This window comes from Capsicum annuum, chromosome 5 (genome assembly GCF_002878395.1).
Source record: "Capsicum annuum cultivar UCD-10X-F1 chromosome 5, UCD10Xv1.1, whole genome shotgun sequence".
Lineage (NCBI taxonomy): Eukaryota > Viridiplantae > Streptophyta > Magnoliopsida > Solanales > Solanaceae > Capsicum > Capsicum annuum.
In genome coordinates this window covers 34,664,392-34,682,390 of record NC_061115.1, presented here as the reverse complement: position 1 = coordinate 34,682,390, position 17,999 = coordinate 34,664,392, and the positions used below count along the sequence as shown (strand labels likewise).

Here is a 17,999-nt window from a genome sequence, read left to right as displayed (position 1 = left end):
ACACAGCTGATATATTCAATTTAGGCTGTATCAACTTTTGTTTTTAATATATATTAAATTAATAATCTATATATATTTTAAAATTATTTACAGGTAATAAATATATAAGGGTTTCAACTGGGGTTGGTGTTACTTTGTCATTTCTGGAGTTATAAAGCAAGTTGAGGAAGTTGTCAATTCCCTTAAAGCTGGGAACTTGCAAGGGAGAACCAAATCTATTATTGTCTCAAGAGTTTTTTTACCTCTCTTTAGAGACACAACTTTTGAGGTATTTTTTAATTTAAGATCTAATCTTCTTTTTTCTTTTTTTTTGCTTAGTAGTTTTGCTGAGTTTTAGGTATTAGATCTTTAATGTAGTTGGATGATGAGGTTTTCTTTGATTCAAGATCTAGTTCTCTCTCTATCTCTTTTTTTTTTTTTTTTTTTTTCTAGTTTGACTATATTGGAGATTTATTTGGAATGTAGTTTAATAGATGAAATATAATAGCTACCTAGTATCTGTTGTTAATGGGAGGTGATCCCGCAGAATTAGTCAAGATATGCGCAAGCTAATCTGGACTCTATGGTTGCACAGTCTGGTGCACTAAAGCTCTCGCTATGCGCGGGCGGGGTCTTGGGAAGGGCCAGACCACAATGGTCTATTGTACGAAGCCTTAAGTTTAATTTTCTGCAAGAAGTTGTTTCCAAGTGGTCAGGACACCATGGTTATCAAATGGAAAAAGAATAATCTGGGGTTGATGTTTTTGTGTGTGTGTGTATATATATATATATATATGTATAACTCTGGCAGATCATATAACTTAAATCTGGTGTTAGAGATCTTTTAAGAGGTCACTAGAGATCTATAATCTCTCATAAGATGTGGAATTTTGAGTTATTAGCACTAAGTTCTTTTAATTAGTGAGTATTTACATGTTATTTAGCTCTAATTATTGATGCATTGCAGTTGCTGGAAGTGATTCAAACGGTGTCCTTCTTATTTAGAAGTCTAAGTACCAAATATGGTAACTTTTCTTCTTCTTTGTCATCATCTAATTATAATTTTGTTCTTCTTCCATTGTGGAATGGGGGAAGGGGAACTGGGAGATAGGGAGGGAGATGTTTGAATTGATTTGTAATGTATCAGTGTAGCACTCTGAAGTGTTTTTATTCTAGTGTCTTTATTTATTCAGCTATTATATTGTTTACATCAACAACATACCTAGTGTAATTCCACAAGTGGGGTCTGTAGAGGGTAGTGTGTACACAGAGTCGCAGGACTTATCCCTACCTTGGGAGGTAGGGAGGTTGTTTCGTCTCATACACCGCGAGCAGGAAGTGGAATTAATACAATGGATTCAAAAGCATCAAACCTTCTATTATATTGTTTATACATGCAAAAAGACCTGCATTTTGTTACGGCAATTGGAAACCATTATTGTTTTCATAGGACAAAAGGAAAATTTTCCCCGCTCTTGTTTAATTCATAAATTCCAACCAAAGGTAATATAGACATTCTTCCCTACTTGGATTTGTCGACTCTCCATTTAGGTGAGAAGACTGATCTCAGCCAACTTCATACTTAACTTTTTTCCTGTCAGAGATTTTAAGTAGTCACATTCTTCCCATTTCCTGATTTTTAGTATCTTTCTGTCTGATTTATCCAGAATAATGTTAGGATTTATATCTTAATAAACATATGTCTGTAAAAGCTTATCATTCAAAGTAAAATCTTGAAAATTAAGGTAATGTTGAAAGTCAGACTAGGCGGGATTCATGTGACAAGTGAAGCACTCATGCTGTAAATTTATTATTGGCTTTGGAATATTTAAGAATAGTTTTCATTTCAACCTTAGAAATTAATTGGAAACAATATTTTGATATATGATTTAACTTTCAACCTATATATATATGACCTCAACACTATAAGAAAAATAAAGACATTGTAGGGAAATCAAATGCTTAAGAAATGAAATAGAACATGTTAAGCATCAATCCTTTTTTAGACTTTAAATGTTTCAACATTTTCTGTTTAAATACTCCCTTAATCACCTTCTACTGTTTACTTTCACAGTATTCCATCATTCTCACCTTTCGCCATCACCTTAAAAGATTCCATTCATATTAGAAGCTAAATTACTTTCCACTATATTTGGGCCAGTTATTGCAATCTAGTAGACTAGTACATCTAATACTGTCAAAGAGTTAGATCAGTTTTTCTAGCATACATTTGATTCTGTATCTTGAATGCTCCTATGATCCGTCATACCCTATGCTTCTATCTGTTTCATGTCCTTCTTGTGAACCATGGAAGAATGTTCAGTGAAAACATATTTTGTTTAATGTGTAAGGAAGAGTTTCATGTTTAGACTTTAGCTACAGGACAAAAAGAGGGGAAACATTTCACTCCGGATTTATATTTTTCTTTTATACAGAAAATGTGGGATTTTGATATCCTTCTGTGTGTGTGTCTTTTTTGGACCTTGCCTCTTTCGTGTAAAGAGGAATTTAATAGTATCTCATATTACTGCAGGTGATGGATTTCAAAGAATTCTTCACCGAGTATGGTGAAGCCCATCAATATGAAATCCAAGAGGTCGTTGGCAAGGGAAGCTATGGTGTTGTTGCAGCAGCAATCGATACTCATACTGGAGAAAAGGTAGCAATAAAGAAGATCAATGATGTTTTTGAGCATGTCTGTGAAGCCACCCGCATCCTTAGAGAAATAAAGCTCCTTCGGTTGCTTCGGCACCCAGATATTGTAGAAATAAAACATATATTATTGCCTCCATGTCCAAGGGAATTCAAGGATATATATGTTGTTTTCGAGTTGATGGAATGTGATCTTCAGAATGTAATTAAAGCAAATGACAGTCTCACTGCTGAACATTATCAATTTTTTATGTATCAGCTTCTTCGAGGTTTAAAGTATATGCATACAGGTTGCGATTTCTCTTTCTGTTTTCCAGTAATTGAAGAACCTTCTGTTTGACATACATTCTTATGATTCATTCTCATATTTGTTGATTTAACAGCAAACGTGTTCCATCGGGATTTGAAGCCAAAGAACATTCTAGCAAATGCAGATTGCAAGCTGAAAATTTGTGATTTTGGGCTTGCTCGGGTATCACTTGGCGATAACCCATCTGCTGTTTTCTGGACTGTATGCTTCATCTCTCTACTTTAAAGTTTTTCTTGGTCTATCTATACTACAATAATCGTTCAAATAATCTCAAGGCTGACACTGAAGTGTTAAGTTGGTACACCTGCGATAGATGTGCCTGATTCTTTGTGCTCTCAAAGACTGAAGGCTCCTCTCTTCCCTAATGATTCTTTTATCACTTAAAATATTGAAACTGATGTATCCAACACCATTATTAAGTTGTTAATTTGTTACATCTGTAATTGCAAGTAAAGTACTTCATCGTTTTTCTCTAAAGGACTACGTGGCAACTCGTTGGTACCGTGCTCCAGAACTTTGTGGTTCCTTTTTTTCCAAAGTAAGTATGATGATATACAGGTAATTATGCATATTTATATAAATTTATTTCTTACTCTGCACTTATCTGATTGCTTGTGGTCCGGCCCTTCCCTGGACCCTGTGCATAGCGGGAGCTTTAGTGCAGCTGGCTGCCATTTTACTTATCTAACAGCTAGTACTGTTCAGGTGCATGTTCTCATGTTAAAGTTGGAAAAGAAACTAAAATTTCATTTTGTGAGACTTTTTATGGATTTTGCTTTACAATAGTTTTTTGCTTCTAATGAACTAGTGACATTGTTCCTTAGCTTCCTCATTTCTTCTTGCAATTTCATTTCGCTACAGTGAAAATCTGTGTGAAGTCATTTTGAGTGTATAATGATCAGTTAGTTGGAATTGAGGCATCAAGATGCCATACCATTATAGAAAGCTTTTATCTCCAACTTTTCAGGCAAATTACTTCTATACATAGTTTGCTTTTACTCAATTTTCTGATATTTTATACTCGATTTTATTCTTATTTGGTTGTCCTTTTCTTCTGAATCATCTTATTGTATTAAGGTTTTCCATGCAATGTCTAAAAATCTTGTCAAATAGCAATTGCTTTACACTGAGACCAAATTAGAAAAGAGAAGTGTGTATTACTGTGGAATGAGTATTCATCTCTTTGTCTATCGGAAACAACCTCTCTACTTCTTCGGAGGTAGCGGTATGGACTATGTACATCTTACCCTCCCCAGACCCCACTTTGTGGGAATACATTGGGTTTTTTGTTGTTGTTGTTGTTGAGTATTCATCTCTTTTAGTCCTTTAGCCATTGCATGGGTACTTTGACAAGACACTGGTCATCTCTTATGTTTCAAAAGATACTGTCTTCGTTTGACAAGACACTCAATTATAGGGTACTTTGGGTGCTGTCTCAACAATTTGATCTTGATTACAAGCATCATCCTCTTCAATTCCACAATGACATATATTCCTAGTTTTTCCGTAATGTTAGACGTGAGGCGGTAACTCTCTGATTATAAAGAAGAGATCTTCTTTTCTCTTCGTTTTCTCTGAATCACCTCCAAATAACAGTCGTTCCAATCTTTTCATTTTTTTTTTCTTTCCCTTGAACTGATGGGGGATGCATAGCAATAGGTTGAAATACTATAAAAATAGTCATAGATTTCTTGGTCGAGTAAGAATCTCTTGGATTTCTGCCTATCTTTTATAAGACTGTCTTAATTTACAATCACTCTACCATATTCGATTTTTCCTGTCACAGCCACTCTATCTTGAATCAGTTTCTTCTCTCTGTTAACTGTCACTAGCACAGGTTGATAGAAAAATAAAGTTAATAATTTTGGGGTGAGATCATCATTCTCGTATTCTATTCAAACAACAAACTCCTGGAAATTTGACAATCACTAATGAAACAAAAATGCTGACTCGTTACTTTTTCTATAAAAACGTATCTTACTGCTGAAGTGTTGATATTATGACGGTTTTAATCCCTAAAAACTAGTCCTGCTTTCTACTTGATTGCTTTTTCCCATTTAAGGGCATAATTGATAAAGCAGTCTGATGGGAAATATTACATCATTGTTTAAATTTGAATTGTTGAAAGAATTTGAAATTTGAAAGAAATAGGAATCACATAAACACTACTCCCTCCGTTTCGGAATAAGTGAATTGTTGGGGTATTTATTGGTGTTTCAAAATAAGTGAATCATTGAATTTTTTTTCAAATTTGCCCTTATGATTTGACAACCAATTAGCTTTTGAAAAGGTATCACAAGGTCAACTTTTTCTTTTTTTGGGGTAAAAATGAAAAGTTGTGTTAAATTTATGACTTTAATGCTTTTTCCTTAATATGTGTGCCAAAATCCAACAATTCATTTATTATGAAACGGAGGGAGTATTAGGTAAGATGTGTCAAAACATTTTGGGATGTCCCTACATGGAGATGTGTCAATTTATTGAGAGTGGGAATAGGAAGCTAGGTTCATTCGAAAGTGTAAATTTCGGACACTAGAGTAAAAATATTGTCTTATATATTTTTCTGTGTATTTGAGAAATTTACCCTGGAACCTGGAACATGCATTCTGTGCAAGGGAAAAAGATCAATTATATGAAAATTGTTCTGGTGGATGGCACAGTTGGCAAGATTGTAATTGATTAATTTAGTGATATTATGCAGATGTCTCACAGGCTCACTTAGTGCTAGATCTAGAGTTATCACTGCTACTTTGCATATGCGATGTATGTAGGACCTCCGAGAACTTTTTCTCCTAACTCGGACGAGTATCTGATAGTTTTCGGTTTCTATGCATTCCTTGTAATACGTGGAAAAAAGTGAAGTGCTAAAACGTTACATAAACTTCTGCATAATAAAGTTATACTGTGAGATCAATGAGCATTAGGTTTTGTGCTCTAATTTGAACTTAACATATGCCTAAGGAATGGTGTGTAAGCCATCATTGTTTTGCAGTCGTGGGAACTTAATCATGCAAATGATCTTTCAGATATTTGTACAAATTCTAAACCAAAAGATTTAATTGCAGTACACCCCAGCAGTTGATATCTGGAGTCTAGGATGTATATTTGCAGAAATGCTTACAGGAAAACCATTATTTCCGGGGAAAAATGCGGTTCACCAATTGGATCTCATAACTGATTTGCTTGGTTCGCCGTCCACTGAAGCCATTTCAAGGGTTTGTGCTTTCTATCAATCTGTTACAGTTGATAAATGTATCATCTAATGACGAATCTTGAATATATCCTGTTTCCAATCTTGCTGATATCTGCAGATTAAAAATGAAAAAGCAAGGAGATATTTAAGCAGCATGAAGAAGAAGGCACCTATACCTCTCTCACAGAAATTCCCACACATTGATCCACTAGCTCTAAAATTACTTGAACGTTTGATTGCATTCGATCCCAAAGATCGCCCTTCTGCTGAAGAGGTAGGATGTAGCATTGGTCTTAGGCCTTTGTTTTTTGTTTGTAAAAGACATTATTATTTCCTAATACTAGTGATTCATTGATCCATCAGGCGTTAGCACATCCATATTTCCGTGGTTTGGCAAACAAGGAACAGGAACCATCCGCTCAAGCTATTTCAAAATTTGAATTCGACTTTGAACGAAGAAAACTTGGGAAAGAAGATATTAGGGACCTCATCTACCGAGAGGTATATGCAATAACAACCATATTCATCTTTCCTTCACCTTCTTTTTGCATCTTTTCCTACTAATAGAGTACATTGTTCTCAACTGGCAAGATTCTGGAATATCATCCTCAGATGCTCCAGGAGCTTCTTCATGGCATTGATCACACTCACTTTATGTATCCAAGGTAATGCAAACTCCTCTCTAAACATTTCATATTTGTTGTTGCTGTGAATACCTTTTCATCTGATATGATTTAACTCATTTTTTTATGGTCTGTGTGAAATTTGTCTCCACCCTGCCTAGCATTATCCTAAAAAACTTATTGTGATACTTGTTATGTCATGCATTAACTAGAAATTTCATGATCCATGTATTGTATTTAGTTAAGCCTTTAGTATAAGGACTGTCAGGTCTTATGGTAATAGGAGTCATAAACCTATAATGATTCATATCCTTCGGTCTATACGTCATTCGCACTAATGTTCTCATACAGAATTTATTCTTCATGTGCTAACTTAACATGTTATTCTTATGTTGGAACTTCATTCCCTCCTGATGCTTGGCTCATATAATCTAATATATCTCTGATGGATACTTCATGGTGATAAGAAAGGAGAAATCTGCTGCTAATGAGAGTCACGAGTGTTACTAGATTCTGATATCATTAAACACAGGTGTTGACCTTGTGTTGTGATATGTAGATGAAATGGACTTATGGAATAATTGTAACTTGTGAGAGAAAAATATTCAGATTGTTGAATGAATAGATAATGATTCATTGCGTTAATGGGCCGTTTGTATGTAAATTACAAGACAAGTAGATCTGCCATGATGTTTCTCTGGAAGTAAGACTTGCCATTGTTGCAGCTAGGTTGAGAATTCTCGCCTGTTTTTAGGCTCAGACAAGTGGTCATGGTAGAACCTGTGAATTACTGTACTAAATTTGAGTCATAATGCGTCTAATAAATGAAAGTGGAAAGATGTTTTAGGACTAATTTCACCAATTCTGATCATTGAAGTAAATTGATGCTGTCATTGCACATAATTAAAAGAGCTGGATACTGATATGAGTATCACTTAAACAAATTGTGATTAAGATGTGATCTTTTCCCCTTGTATATCCAGTGATTTTCCATGTCTGCAAGTGATACACGCCATAGGCCGAGGAGTCATGCTCGAGCCTGTGTATTTTCAGTTTATAGCACTGAGCTATTGTAGTATCTGCCATCTACGTTTAAGTCTACAAATTATTTGGGCATGATGAAGCTTCACTGATGAGCAACTCGAAGTTTGGAAGTGAATCCAACATTCTTTTACTCCTCGGAGACGAAGCACATATACATATCTTTTCGAATTAGGAGTGCATATTGGTTTAGCACCATTTTCTGTGATCAACATCTGCGGACCTTGTATGCATGTAGATTGGTCACTAAGTTGTTGTACCTTTGCTAGAATATAGTCTGAAACTGTTATGATGATAAATTGTACGACGAGTAGGACTATCCATGACCTCTTTAAGGTAATTTCTATGAAAGATTTTGTACCAGTAAATATGGTGATTCTACCTTAATAATGATCTGAAAGGAGAGAGCATCTTATTTTTTGGAATGGTGTGACTAGTGAATAGGTTGACCATAGAATTTCTAACCTAGTTGAGTTTCTCAACCATCATTAGTCGTTGGCAAGATCAATCAATTTGATAAAGAAATTTGCTTTACTTTTGGTAACAGTAATGTTTGTCGACTGACATCTGTAACTACTACATTTTGCTACGTGTTCTCCTTTTACTTGAAAGGTTTCTATTTTCTACATTTTGCTTCTGATGTCCTCCCTGTTTCTGGTGCATGCACCGCATTGGCATGTTGACACTGTGCTAATTGAAAAACTACATTTTTAGTGGGGTTGATTGCTTCAAACAACAATTTGACCGCCTCGAGGGGCACAATGGTAGAGGTGGAAGTACTCTCTTCCCAAGACGATATGCCTCTTTGCCCAGGTGAAATGTCCTTGATGTTCTTTTTTGTTTTAAATAGTAAATAGTCTTAATTTCTCTTACCTGAATAGCCTTATAAATTATCTGCAGAGAACGCGTCTGTGCGTCCACAGATGAGGAAGCTGATAAGGATGGTGAATTTGAAAGGCATGTTGTAGCTTCTATGGCTCAGAGATGCCTGCCAAGCCCCCCGAGTTCCCCTAAGATCAAAAAACCGCCTATTGCTAATACAGTTGAAGGTCCTACGGAGACAGTTCATTGTACACCAAAGAATACTGAGCGTTGCATGCTAAGAAGTTCTAGTATTAGTTTTTCTAAATGTGTTGGGGCCATATGGGACTGCGAGGTAAGTGTTTTCTGAACTGTAGCCTAAGAAGAAAAACATTCTTTAATATACAATATCAATCAACTATGCTCCAATCTAAATTAGTTGGGCTTATGAAAGCCTGTATTGTAATGGGTCGTTTGGTATGCGGACTAAATTATCTTGACTAATTTATCCCACCTGAGAGTGTAGGATATCCCAGGAATAAGGAATAAGCAAGCCTGGATAAGATTTATACTTAAGCAAGCCTGGATAAGATTTATACTGTGTTTGGTAGACGGTATACGGTATACTATACCGTCTACCAAACACAGTATAAATCTTATCCTGGGATATCTTACCTTATCCCGTGTACCAAATGAACCCTAAATATATAGTGTTGCCTCCGTCGCAATTAATATGATGTAGTTTGACTTGACACGGTATTTAAGAAAGACTTTTGAAACTTGTGGTCTAAAATAAGTTATAAATGTTTGTGTGGCTATAATTCATTTCATTAAGGATAAAATGGGCCTTTTAAAGTTAAATTGTTATAAAATAAAGAAACGTACCATTCTTTTTGGGACTAACTAAAAAGGGAAGTGATTCATATAATTTGGGACACATGCAGTAACAATTAACCCAGCCAAAGTACAGGAATTAGACCTAATGCTTGCAAATCACTTCACATTTTTCTTTGTTTGAACGAACAATAGATAAGAAAATGCGAGCTCTTCAAACCTTGGCAGGAAAATTGATATATTAAATGCTCCTATTATTTTTTTTTTTTAACTTATGAAATATCCTAGTAGTCCCATCTTGTCCCCCTCCCTCCTCATGGGTCGGCATGAAGGCTAGACAGAGGGCATAAAAGGTTGTGTACATTTTGTTTCCTTTTAGTATTGCTCCTTCCTGTTTTTTTTCAAATTCATCCTTACCTGTTAATTGTTTGCTAGTTTATTAAGTAAGATGTTTAAGAGAGATGGAGGGTATTGTAAACAAATATTTTTATGATCAATGCTATTAAATTTTGTATTAGAGGATGGATGGTATTATTATTTGTGCGTTCCTCATAAATTGCAAATAAAAGGGGCACATGATATAATAGGACTGTAGAATTTGCTTTTACTGTAATACCTGCATTTCCCTCAGGATACAACTTGCAAGCCATATCAAAACGGGATTAGTAAATCATCGAAGACAGCTTTGTATGCTTGATCATTTTTATTCTGGATGGATAAGGAATTGCTAATTTCTGGTAAGTGGCACTGATTGCAATGTAATTGCTCATGTACTCAAATGGAGTCTTGGTTGATTGTATTGTAAACTATATACAGTTTCACTATGACATCGTTACTGCATTATTTGTTCAGACTTCAGTTGTCTTCATACTATTATACTGAGTTCATTTAGGCAGTAGATTATTCAGATTGGATTTCGAACATTGTCCCCTTACCCAAGCGGATTGCCTATTTGTATTCTTTTATGTCCTGCCAGTTCAGCTTCTTCAATTATATATATGGTCACTCCCACTCTCTCCTCCCCCCAAAGCCCCCCAGCCCCTACCCCGGTATGTTGGAAGCGTTCTTAATCACATGTTTCTAAAGAAGTGTTGGGAAATTGATCTTTTCAGAGTTTTACCGAAACAGAAATAAGGTTTATGTCTCCTCATATTATCACGTTGAAGTGTGTAACCTTATCTAACACTTTAGGGGTCGTTTGGTATGCGGATTAAATTATCTTGGAGTTATAATCCCTCAACTAATTTATCCCACACGGGAGATGGGATGAAATAATCCCAAGCTGGATAATTTAGTAGATGGTATAAATTTGTCAATGTGGTAGTATTCTTTAGGTCTAAATCATCGATAGATCCTTAAACTTGTTTCCCTCAATTTACCTTTATACCTATTGAACACTCATACCCCTTTAAATTTGTACCACTTGAATCCTTTGTGCATGTGTGGCATAAAAAGTGTTAATTCTCGCGTTAGCAGGCACGTGAATCAATATTTTAACCTCTTTTATTTTTTTTTTCAATCTCGTCTTCTTCTTCTTTTCTTTATTTTTTTTTTAAATAATTTTTTTATCCTTCTCGTCTTCATGAAGTACCGGTTCACCACCACTCCACATAAAATATTTTCAGTCTACCTTCTCACAATTGTTTCTTTTCCATGTCCGAAAGAAGTTATTCTTTCATCTTTTTGACGCCTTTTTTTTTTTTTTTTTTCAAAATCAAGAACTTCAAATCAATGAAGCTGATAAGAATCGATTCGGCAATCAATTTCATTCTCATCATAAAATACAGGCTTAAGCATTAATTAAGAAGAGATAAGAACGATGATTTCGTGAATGCAATTTCTTGACACTATTAATATCAAAATTGTTATTTTATCTAACTTCACATTCTTTAGAAGATGAAGATTGTTCGATCACTAAGACGAATGGGACAACGGTAATGGTGATTTTCAGGGAAAGGGTTGGGTTGGGTAGGTAATAGGCTGCCGTGGGTGTATAAAATGGGATTTTTCTTTCATTTTTGGGTGGGTTTTGGATTTGTTTTATATTAAAACTAGGTGGCCCGCACGGGCAGGACTCTAATGGTAAAGAAAGCAGTAAATTATGTGAAACAAAGATTACATTGTTAATTGTATAGATACTAAAAGCATTACATTGATGTAACATTTGTTGCTACACAAAGTGCCAAAGATGAAAATGTGAATTCATATAATTGGTGGCAGCAAAATGGCATCTGTGCTTGTAAGCCATTATCAATACCTGAAAAGCAGTACTGAAACCATAATGAACATTTCTTGCGGACAAGAAAGCAACTGAAAGTTTAACATTTAGATCGTAGAACTATACATCAATGGCTATAGACTTGATACTGAAGTAAATGAAAAAGTTCGAAAACTTGCAGAGGCATTCGACAGCTAAGAAGTCTTTAAGAAATCAAGTACTTCAAATGATTCCAAATATTATTCACTTATTGAGCAAAGAGATGGGAAACATTGTACTGAGAAATATCACCATGTAGACATTATACACATTTATGAGAGAAGGAGACGATGAAAGAAGATAAATAGTAGTCTTATTCCAAATACAAAGTCAAAGTGTTGGAGCAACACAATTACATCTTCCCACATGAAGCGCTAAAAGAAATGAAATGATGAAAGATAAAGTTAGAGAGAACATATAATAGTAGAAAGTTAGCTTAAAAGTGAGGGATGGCCTTGGCTCAGCGGTAAGCTTGCTTACCGTGGTGTGCCAGGGTCGGGGGTTCGAAACGCCCCTCCAGCAAAGCTGGGGTGAGGGCGCGTAGGTCAGGCCCGGAGTGGTCCCCCCTCCCCGACACCTACGGAGTAGGTATGAACCGGGTCATCCCTAAGTTAGCTTAAAAGTTATGTTCATATAATTATAATTTCTCCATTTGATATACCTTAGTGTAAATAGCTGAAATAAAGCCCGATGAGATAGCTTTTACTCGATACGGCCCACAAAAGTAGTTGAGTAAACTGTAGTACTGTATTAAAAGAAGGGAAAAGGACAAGAATAGCCACTCGGCTAAAATAATTCCGGCCATTGATTTTTAAATTCCAAAATATAGCCATTTATGCGGTATAAAAGTGTATCAATTGGGTATAGAAACTGCATGCGACCGACGGGCCAAATAGCTAAAAACCGGAATTAAATTGGGCCGACTGACTCCAATTGTCCAACTTTTACATGGGCTGGCCATTTCTCTTCAAAATGATCAGCCCATGTCCTTTTCCCTTAAAAGAATTCTAATATAAATACGCAGTCACATTCTATAGATCGAGAAGAGTATTTCATTACAACCTGCTGAAGTAATGTCAAGATAAGCTGAAAATCTCAATGCTTATTATTAGCACAAAAGTGAGCGCAATACATAAAATCAATGAAGAATATGGAAAATCTGAAGTTTATAAACAATTTTAAAACTCAGATTTAATTCAACAGGTTGTAGATAGATGGTAGGCTCATCATAGATATAGGTGCTTGTTACAAACTCTATGATGACGTAACATCTCTATGCTGAAAAGTTTCCAAGTAAATACACACATAAAGTTGTTATTTATAGCTACAATAATACTATTAGGACTTATTTGGTGGAGGGATAGGGAAAATGTTCCTGACATAGGATGCAAGAAAAATATACTTCCCCATCACAGCTTTCTCCATGTCCAAAATTTTTATTGTAACATCCTACCATTTACATTACATTGATATGGAATAACTTATCCCATGGGATATCCAATCCATCAGATAAAAGTTGTCCTATCTCTCTACCAAACGATCCCTTAATGTTATAGCATGATAATACTATTAAAGTTATTAACACAATATATTATGAATACTATTATGATAAAACAGAGTGTATAAAATACCACTTACAGTGAACTTCTGTTTCTTCTTACGCCACATAACCATTGGTTCCCAGCTTAAACCGCTTGTATGCTCAAGCACATTTCATACAATCACCGGTTTACCCTTGGCCCAGTGTCTACGGAAGTGTAGAAGTGCATCATCCTCTGTAGCGTCCTTTGCAGTAGTGGAATATAAGCAGTTATCATCGGAACCAACTCTTGAAGCCGCCTTGTGTAACAGTTCAGGGTCATCTGTTCTACAAATTGGCTGGGAAATCATCTAGGAAAAATTGCATTGAATCAGAATCCTTTCTGCTTTTGCATTCAAGGTTGATATCCAGTTTCTTGTTAATAGATGCTTGGGCTCTAAAACGCATTTTTCACATCCACCCATTTCGACAGGAGCACAAATGATATAACCATCACAATTAGCAACCCAAGAAATTGGTTTGTTCTGGTCCTGTGGAATTTTCATATTATGAAAACTTTCAGGAAGTGGCTCTCCACCGTGCATGTAATCACAGCCTCTATCTGAATATTTGTAAACTGCTTTACAACTATTTCCTGGAAACATGCCTCTCCGAAGCTCGTGGCAGCAGCTTAGACATTGCTCATATGAGCAATCTGGGCAACTCCGATGAAGATGGACTATTAAAGTTGAGCAGTTGTTGCTGCTCCAAGGCCAAGAAATCAATACCAAGGCCAAGAAATCAATAAGCATAAAACCTCCAAAAATAAGGTCTGCAATCATAACATTTCATGATAGCAAGAAGAGAAAAAAGAGAACAAGAGAGAAGTTACATTATCAGTAAACTCGCTCATCATTATGACAAAGTGATTGTTTAATTTCAACTGAAGATAAAATACCCCTGTGGTAAAAACTATTTATCAATGCAAAATTCATCAGATTCAATGTCTTGTTTTTAAAACTCAGATGCATTCCACGAATAGAAGACTCCGTTTCTAACTCCTGAATTTGTTCGTGATGGATTTCTTTTAGAAAGGGAAGGAGCGTGATAATCAAATAGTGCAAATGCTCAATCTTTTCACGATCAGTGAGATCCCTCTTCTTGATGTCTTCAAGGAAATAAGTATTTTAGCAGTAATTGGAAAACAAAAGCAACAAGCTCATTTCGTTTGATTTAAAAGAAAAGACAAACCTTTAACATGCCACTTAATTGTAAGCAAAAGTTGCAATTACATTTTCTACGACAATATGGACAAAGCTCTGAGAGTTACTCTTCTTCCAATTTAGGATACCTGCTCACCAAAAATAAATAGCAGGAAGCTTAAAATGGTGTTAAAATTCCATTCGCCACTAAAAGAGTCTCTAAGCATTTGGAGAGCAAGATAAGAAATACACATTAGAGGTTTACCATTCCCTGATGCACTTGATACAGTAAAATTTCTCTTTACACTTCGTACAAGAAACAACAGTTCTATCACTTCTTCTACATTGATGACAGTTTACCGCAGACAATTTACCTGCATAGGATTACATATACATAAATAAGTGTCATCGTCTAAAGGAATTAAATAAAAAAGAGAGGAAATGCCATTTAAAGTGAAATCTGAACAAAAAGAACTTGACCTTCATGTTTTTAGATCCATCTATTCCATTTCTTAAAATTGTGAAACCAGAGGATGATGAGGTGGAAGGCAATGAACTATATAAGCAGATAACTTCCCTGAATTATTTATTGAATCTTTCGGACTATCTTTTGGTTTTGACACGACGCCTTAATATCATGATGCTTAAAATGCCTTTATGAGGAACACATCAGACGATGGTAGCGGGGGCTTGAATGCTGGAAGCATGAGTGGCATGCTAACAGCAGCCACAGGGGCATTCACTCCTTCGCAGCGGGTGAAACTGAAACACCAAGCCAAATCCGCAGGTACATAACAGGAGCCAGATGGTCATAGCACTGATCTTGAATAGGAAGGTTTAGAAGAACAGATGGGAAGAAATGGCGGTGCTCAAGAGATGCAACAAATGAGAAGAACATTTTTGTTTTTTGACAAGATAAAGTAAATTAAGAAATAAAAAACATTGAACAAGCCACGTCATTTTTTCAGTAGTTGTTTTATCTTGTCATAGCATTTGAATTGTGCGCACTTAGTTTTATTGACTGGTTCGGCAAATTGTCTTTAAAGTGTGTAGTTTTTACGGATTTTAGATGATTAATACGTCATGTCCTTGATCGAAGTGTTCAATAAAAACTTATGTCAAGTTCAAGGAACCGTCAATGTATCCCCCAAAATTTGGATGGATACTACATCAGACAGCAGCATGTTCAAAATAACTAAGTGGAACTTGGATTAACTTACTTGGCAATGCCTATGTACTATCACGATCATCAGCTGCTTGAGCCCACAATGTTCCTCGAACATCGACACTATTGGCATTGTGACCATGTAACCGAACAATATCAGTCAACTCACAAGCAAATTTTCGCTTTACTCTCTCGGTTATATCTTGCTGAATCTCATTCTAGCTCTGCGTGTGCATTGTTGCAGATGCAAAGTATTTTTCAGAGATTGGATTGATGTTTCCATCTGTCATACAGTCATGGCAAAAAACCCTGCAGCCTCTTCCGGATCAACTATTCAGTCTATCATCAAAATTTATGTTTATTATGATCCTCTCATCATCGGCACAACTGGATGTTGGCCGCAAACTTTATCAGAAGATAGGTGAGAATAATTTTTGTAACAAAATAAATGATTTCAGCTGTTATAATCAATAAAAAACCAAAACAAGTCATAAGTGGGACTTCCGTTGTTCACTTTCTTTGGATACAAAAAGGACTTTCAGAATAACAATAACTTACTTCATAATCAGTTGGGTTGGGGCAAGTGATGATCACTGATTTTGTGAGCAGGTCAGATTCAGGTGAAGGTTCCTCGAGATAAAAGACAACTTGATCGGGCATAGTTGATAGTGAAAATGAACCCTCCAACACTTGCCAACCCTCTTTCGTAACAGGTTTTCTGCATGGAATAAGGTGCTAACATTATAGATGTTTCATAAACAATATTCTGTAATAATAAGGATAAAGAAAGAGACTCTTAACTTTGAAATAAATAAATAGCTTGTTTCTGCATTTTGGTAAACAAGTCTCAATGTAGCTTGGACGTCAATAGAGCCGTGAAAAGTACCCGAGACTCCAACACGAGCAGAAACTGTGTCAACACAACCTGCTAAAATTCTACTTGTAATATCTTGCTCCAATCCTTGGCAACATTCAGTGCGGTTCGTGACAACAGTATAAGAACAGCCTATGTCTTCTGTAAGTCCTTTATAGTTACCAGAACAAGCTGGAACCACAAATGCATTGCAGCAATTGGTGTTGCAAGCACAAACCTTCCGAAAAGTCATGGTTAAGGATGACATTAATAGCATCATATCTATTGGTGTTTTGACTGTTTCCTTTGGGTTCTGTCAGGAAAATATAGTCTTCATGAATGCACTCGAAGAGAAGTGCCAACAAATAATGTGTGTATCCTAATGAAGTACTTGACATGTACACATCAGCAAGACAGCAACATAACAATAGTAGACGACAATGAACATAAGAAAAACCATGTCTGCTTCTTAATCTTCTAATACATATGTTTTACTGATACACACACCTAATGGATTGTGTTTGCTGATGGCCTAATCTAGACTTCGGGGACAATTTGCTTATGTTCATTGTTCTCTTAAGGCCTATCAAATAGTTTCTGACCATATTTTTTTAAAGATTTAACTCATGTAGTAAATTTCTACAAAAGTCCATGCTCAAATTCCAGATACCCTTCGTATGAATAAGTATAGATTCTATTCGTCCTTAAAAAATTTCTTCCACGAACTCCCTCTGTTTCAATTTGTTTGTCTTACTTCACTTTTTATTCTCATATCAAAAAGAATGTGTCTTTATATCAGAAACCTACTTCAGTCCATCAAAGTAGGTTCTTGTAGTCCCATTGAATGCTCCAGACACTGTTGTGATGCTTAAGACCCAGTTTTCAGAAGTGTTCTCATAACCCTTAAATGCCTACAATCAAAATAACCTTAATTTGTCCAAAAAATATACTATGATGCATATTATGTAATTAAAGTGAGTAATCAGTGTCCAGTGATAGTTAAACTTAAGATGATATGATCATAAAATTATCAAAATGGGTAAAGGTTCTTAATTCAAATTAAATTGTGATCCATAATTTAAAAAAGAAATATTGACAAGTCTAAACCAATAGAAAATTCCAGTATCACAGATCAAGGGTATGATAAAGTCATATATAATGAAGTTGTTAAAAATATATATCGATTCTTGTAAAGCTTGTCTTGGACAAGCTGGCTGTTTTTGGATCTAGCCCTACTTGTTCTATGCAGTTAAAAAGACTTTGATACCTTTCTTATGAAAGGAAAAAGATAACACAGAAAAAGTCGGGTTGAAAGAAAAACAAAGGAGGATTTAGCAAACTAATCTGCTTTTAGAAAAAAGATGTATGTCTAAACCAGAGCTGACTAATTCACCAGACCTAACGGCAAGCTTGAATTTATAAAATCGGATTTCTCCACAAACCTGGAATTTGTTGAAAGTAATTCGGCTTTCAAATTCTTGGACTAAGATATCTTATTCTCTTTCTGACATCTCCCATATATTCCCATCTTGTGTTTTTGAAGTTGTTTCCCAGCCATCAGGTTTGTTTT

The 17,999-nt window shown here is 35.6% G+C and overlaps 2 protein-coding genes across 4 annotated transcripts in view; one reads left to right on the top strand and one right to left on the bottom strand.

Moving 5' to 3' along the window:
• The window catches only part of LOC107870676 (mitogen-activated protein kinase 17), a 17,282-nt gene extending 6,998 nt beyond the window's left edge, over positions 1–10,284 (top strand). For 2 of the 3 annotated variants that reach the window (XM_047412963.1, XM_047412964.1), the window contains exons 4-15: positions 94–268; positions 947–1,004; positions 2,513–2,921; positions 3,015–3,142; positions 3,420–3,479; positions 6,007–6,156; positions 6,253–6,408; positions 6,498–6,635; positions 6,726–6,799; positions 8,513–8,611; positions 8,699–8,954; positions 10,065–10,284. In XM_047412963.1, coding sequence (XP_047268919.1) covers positions 1,002–1,004; positions 2,513–2,921; positions 3,015–3,142; positions 3,420–3,479; positions 6,007–6,156; positions 6,253–6,408; positions 6,498–6,635; positions 6,726–6,799; positions 8,513–8,611; positions 8,699–8,954; positions 10,065–10,130 — 1,539 coding nt within the window. In that variant the 5' untranslated portion in view covers positions 94–268; positions 947–1,001 and the 3' untranslated portion in view covers positions 10,131–10,284. The remainder of the gene's footprint in view (positions 1–93; positions 269–946; positions 1,005–2,512; positions 2,922–3,014; positions 3,143–3,419; positions 3,480–6,006; positions 6,157–6,252; positions 6,409–6,497; positions 6,636–6,725; positions 6,800–8,512; positions 8,612–8,698; positions 8,955–10,064) is intronic. The other variant, XM_047412965.1, reaches the window with a different exon arrangement.
• A 2,692-nt stretch (positions 10,285–12,976) lies between these two features.
• LOC107870677 lies at positions 12,977–16,682 on the bottom strand. The gene is made up of 5 exons (XM_047412117.1): positions 16,378–16,682; positions 16,135–16,294; positions 15,134–15,173; positions 14,107–14,377; positions 12,977–13,971 (listed from the first exon to the last, which is right to left on the bottom strand). The coding sequence occupies exons 1-5, from the start codon at positions 16,680–16,682 to the stop codon at positions 13,581–13,583; spliced, it is 1,167 nt and encodes a 388-aa protein (XP_047268073.1). The 3' UTR covers positions 12,977–13,580.
• Positions 16,683–17,999: the final 1,317 nt, after the last annotated feature.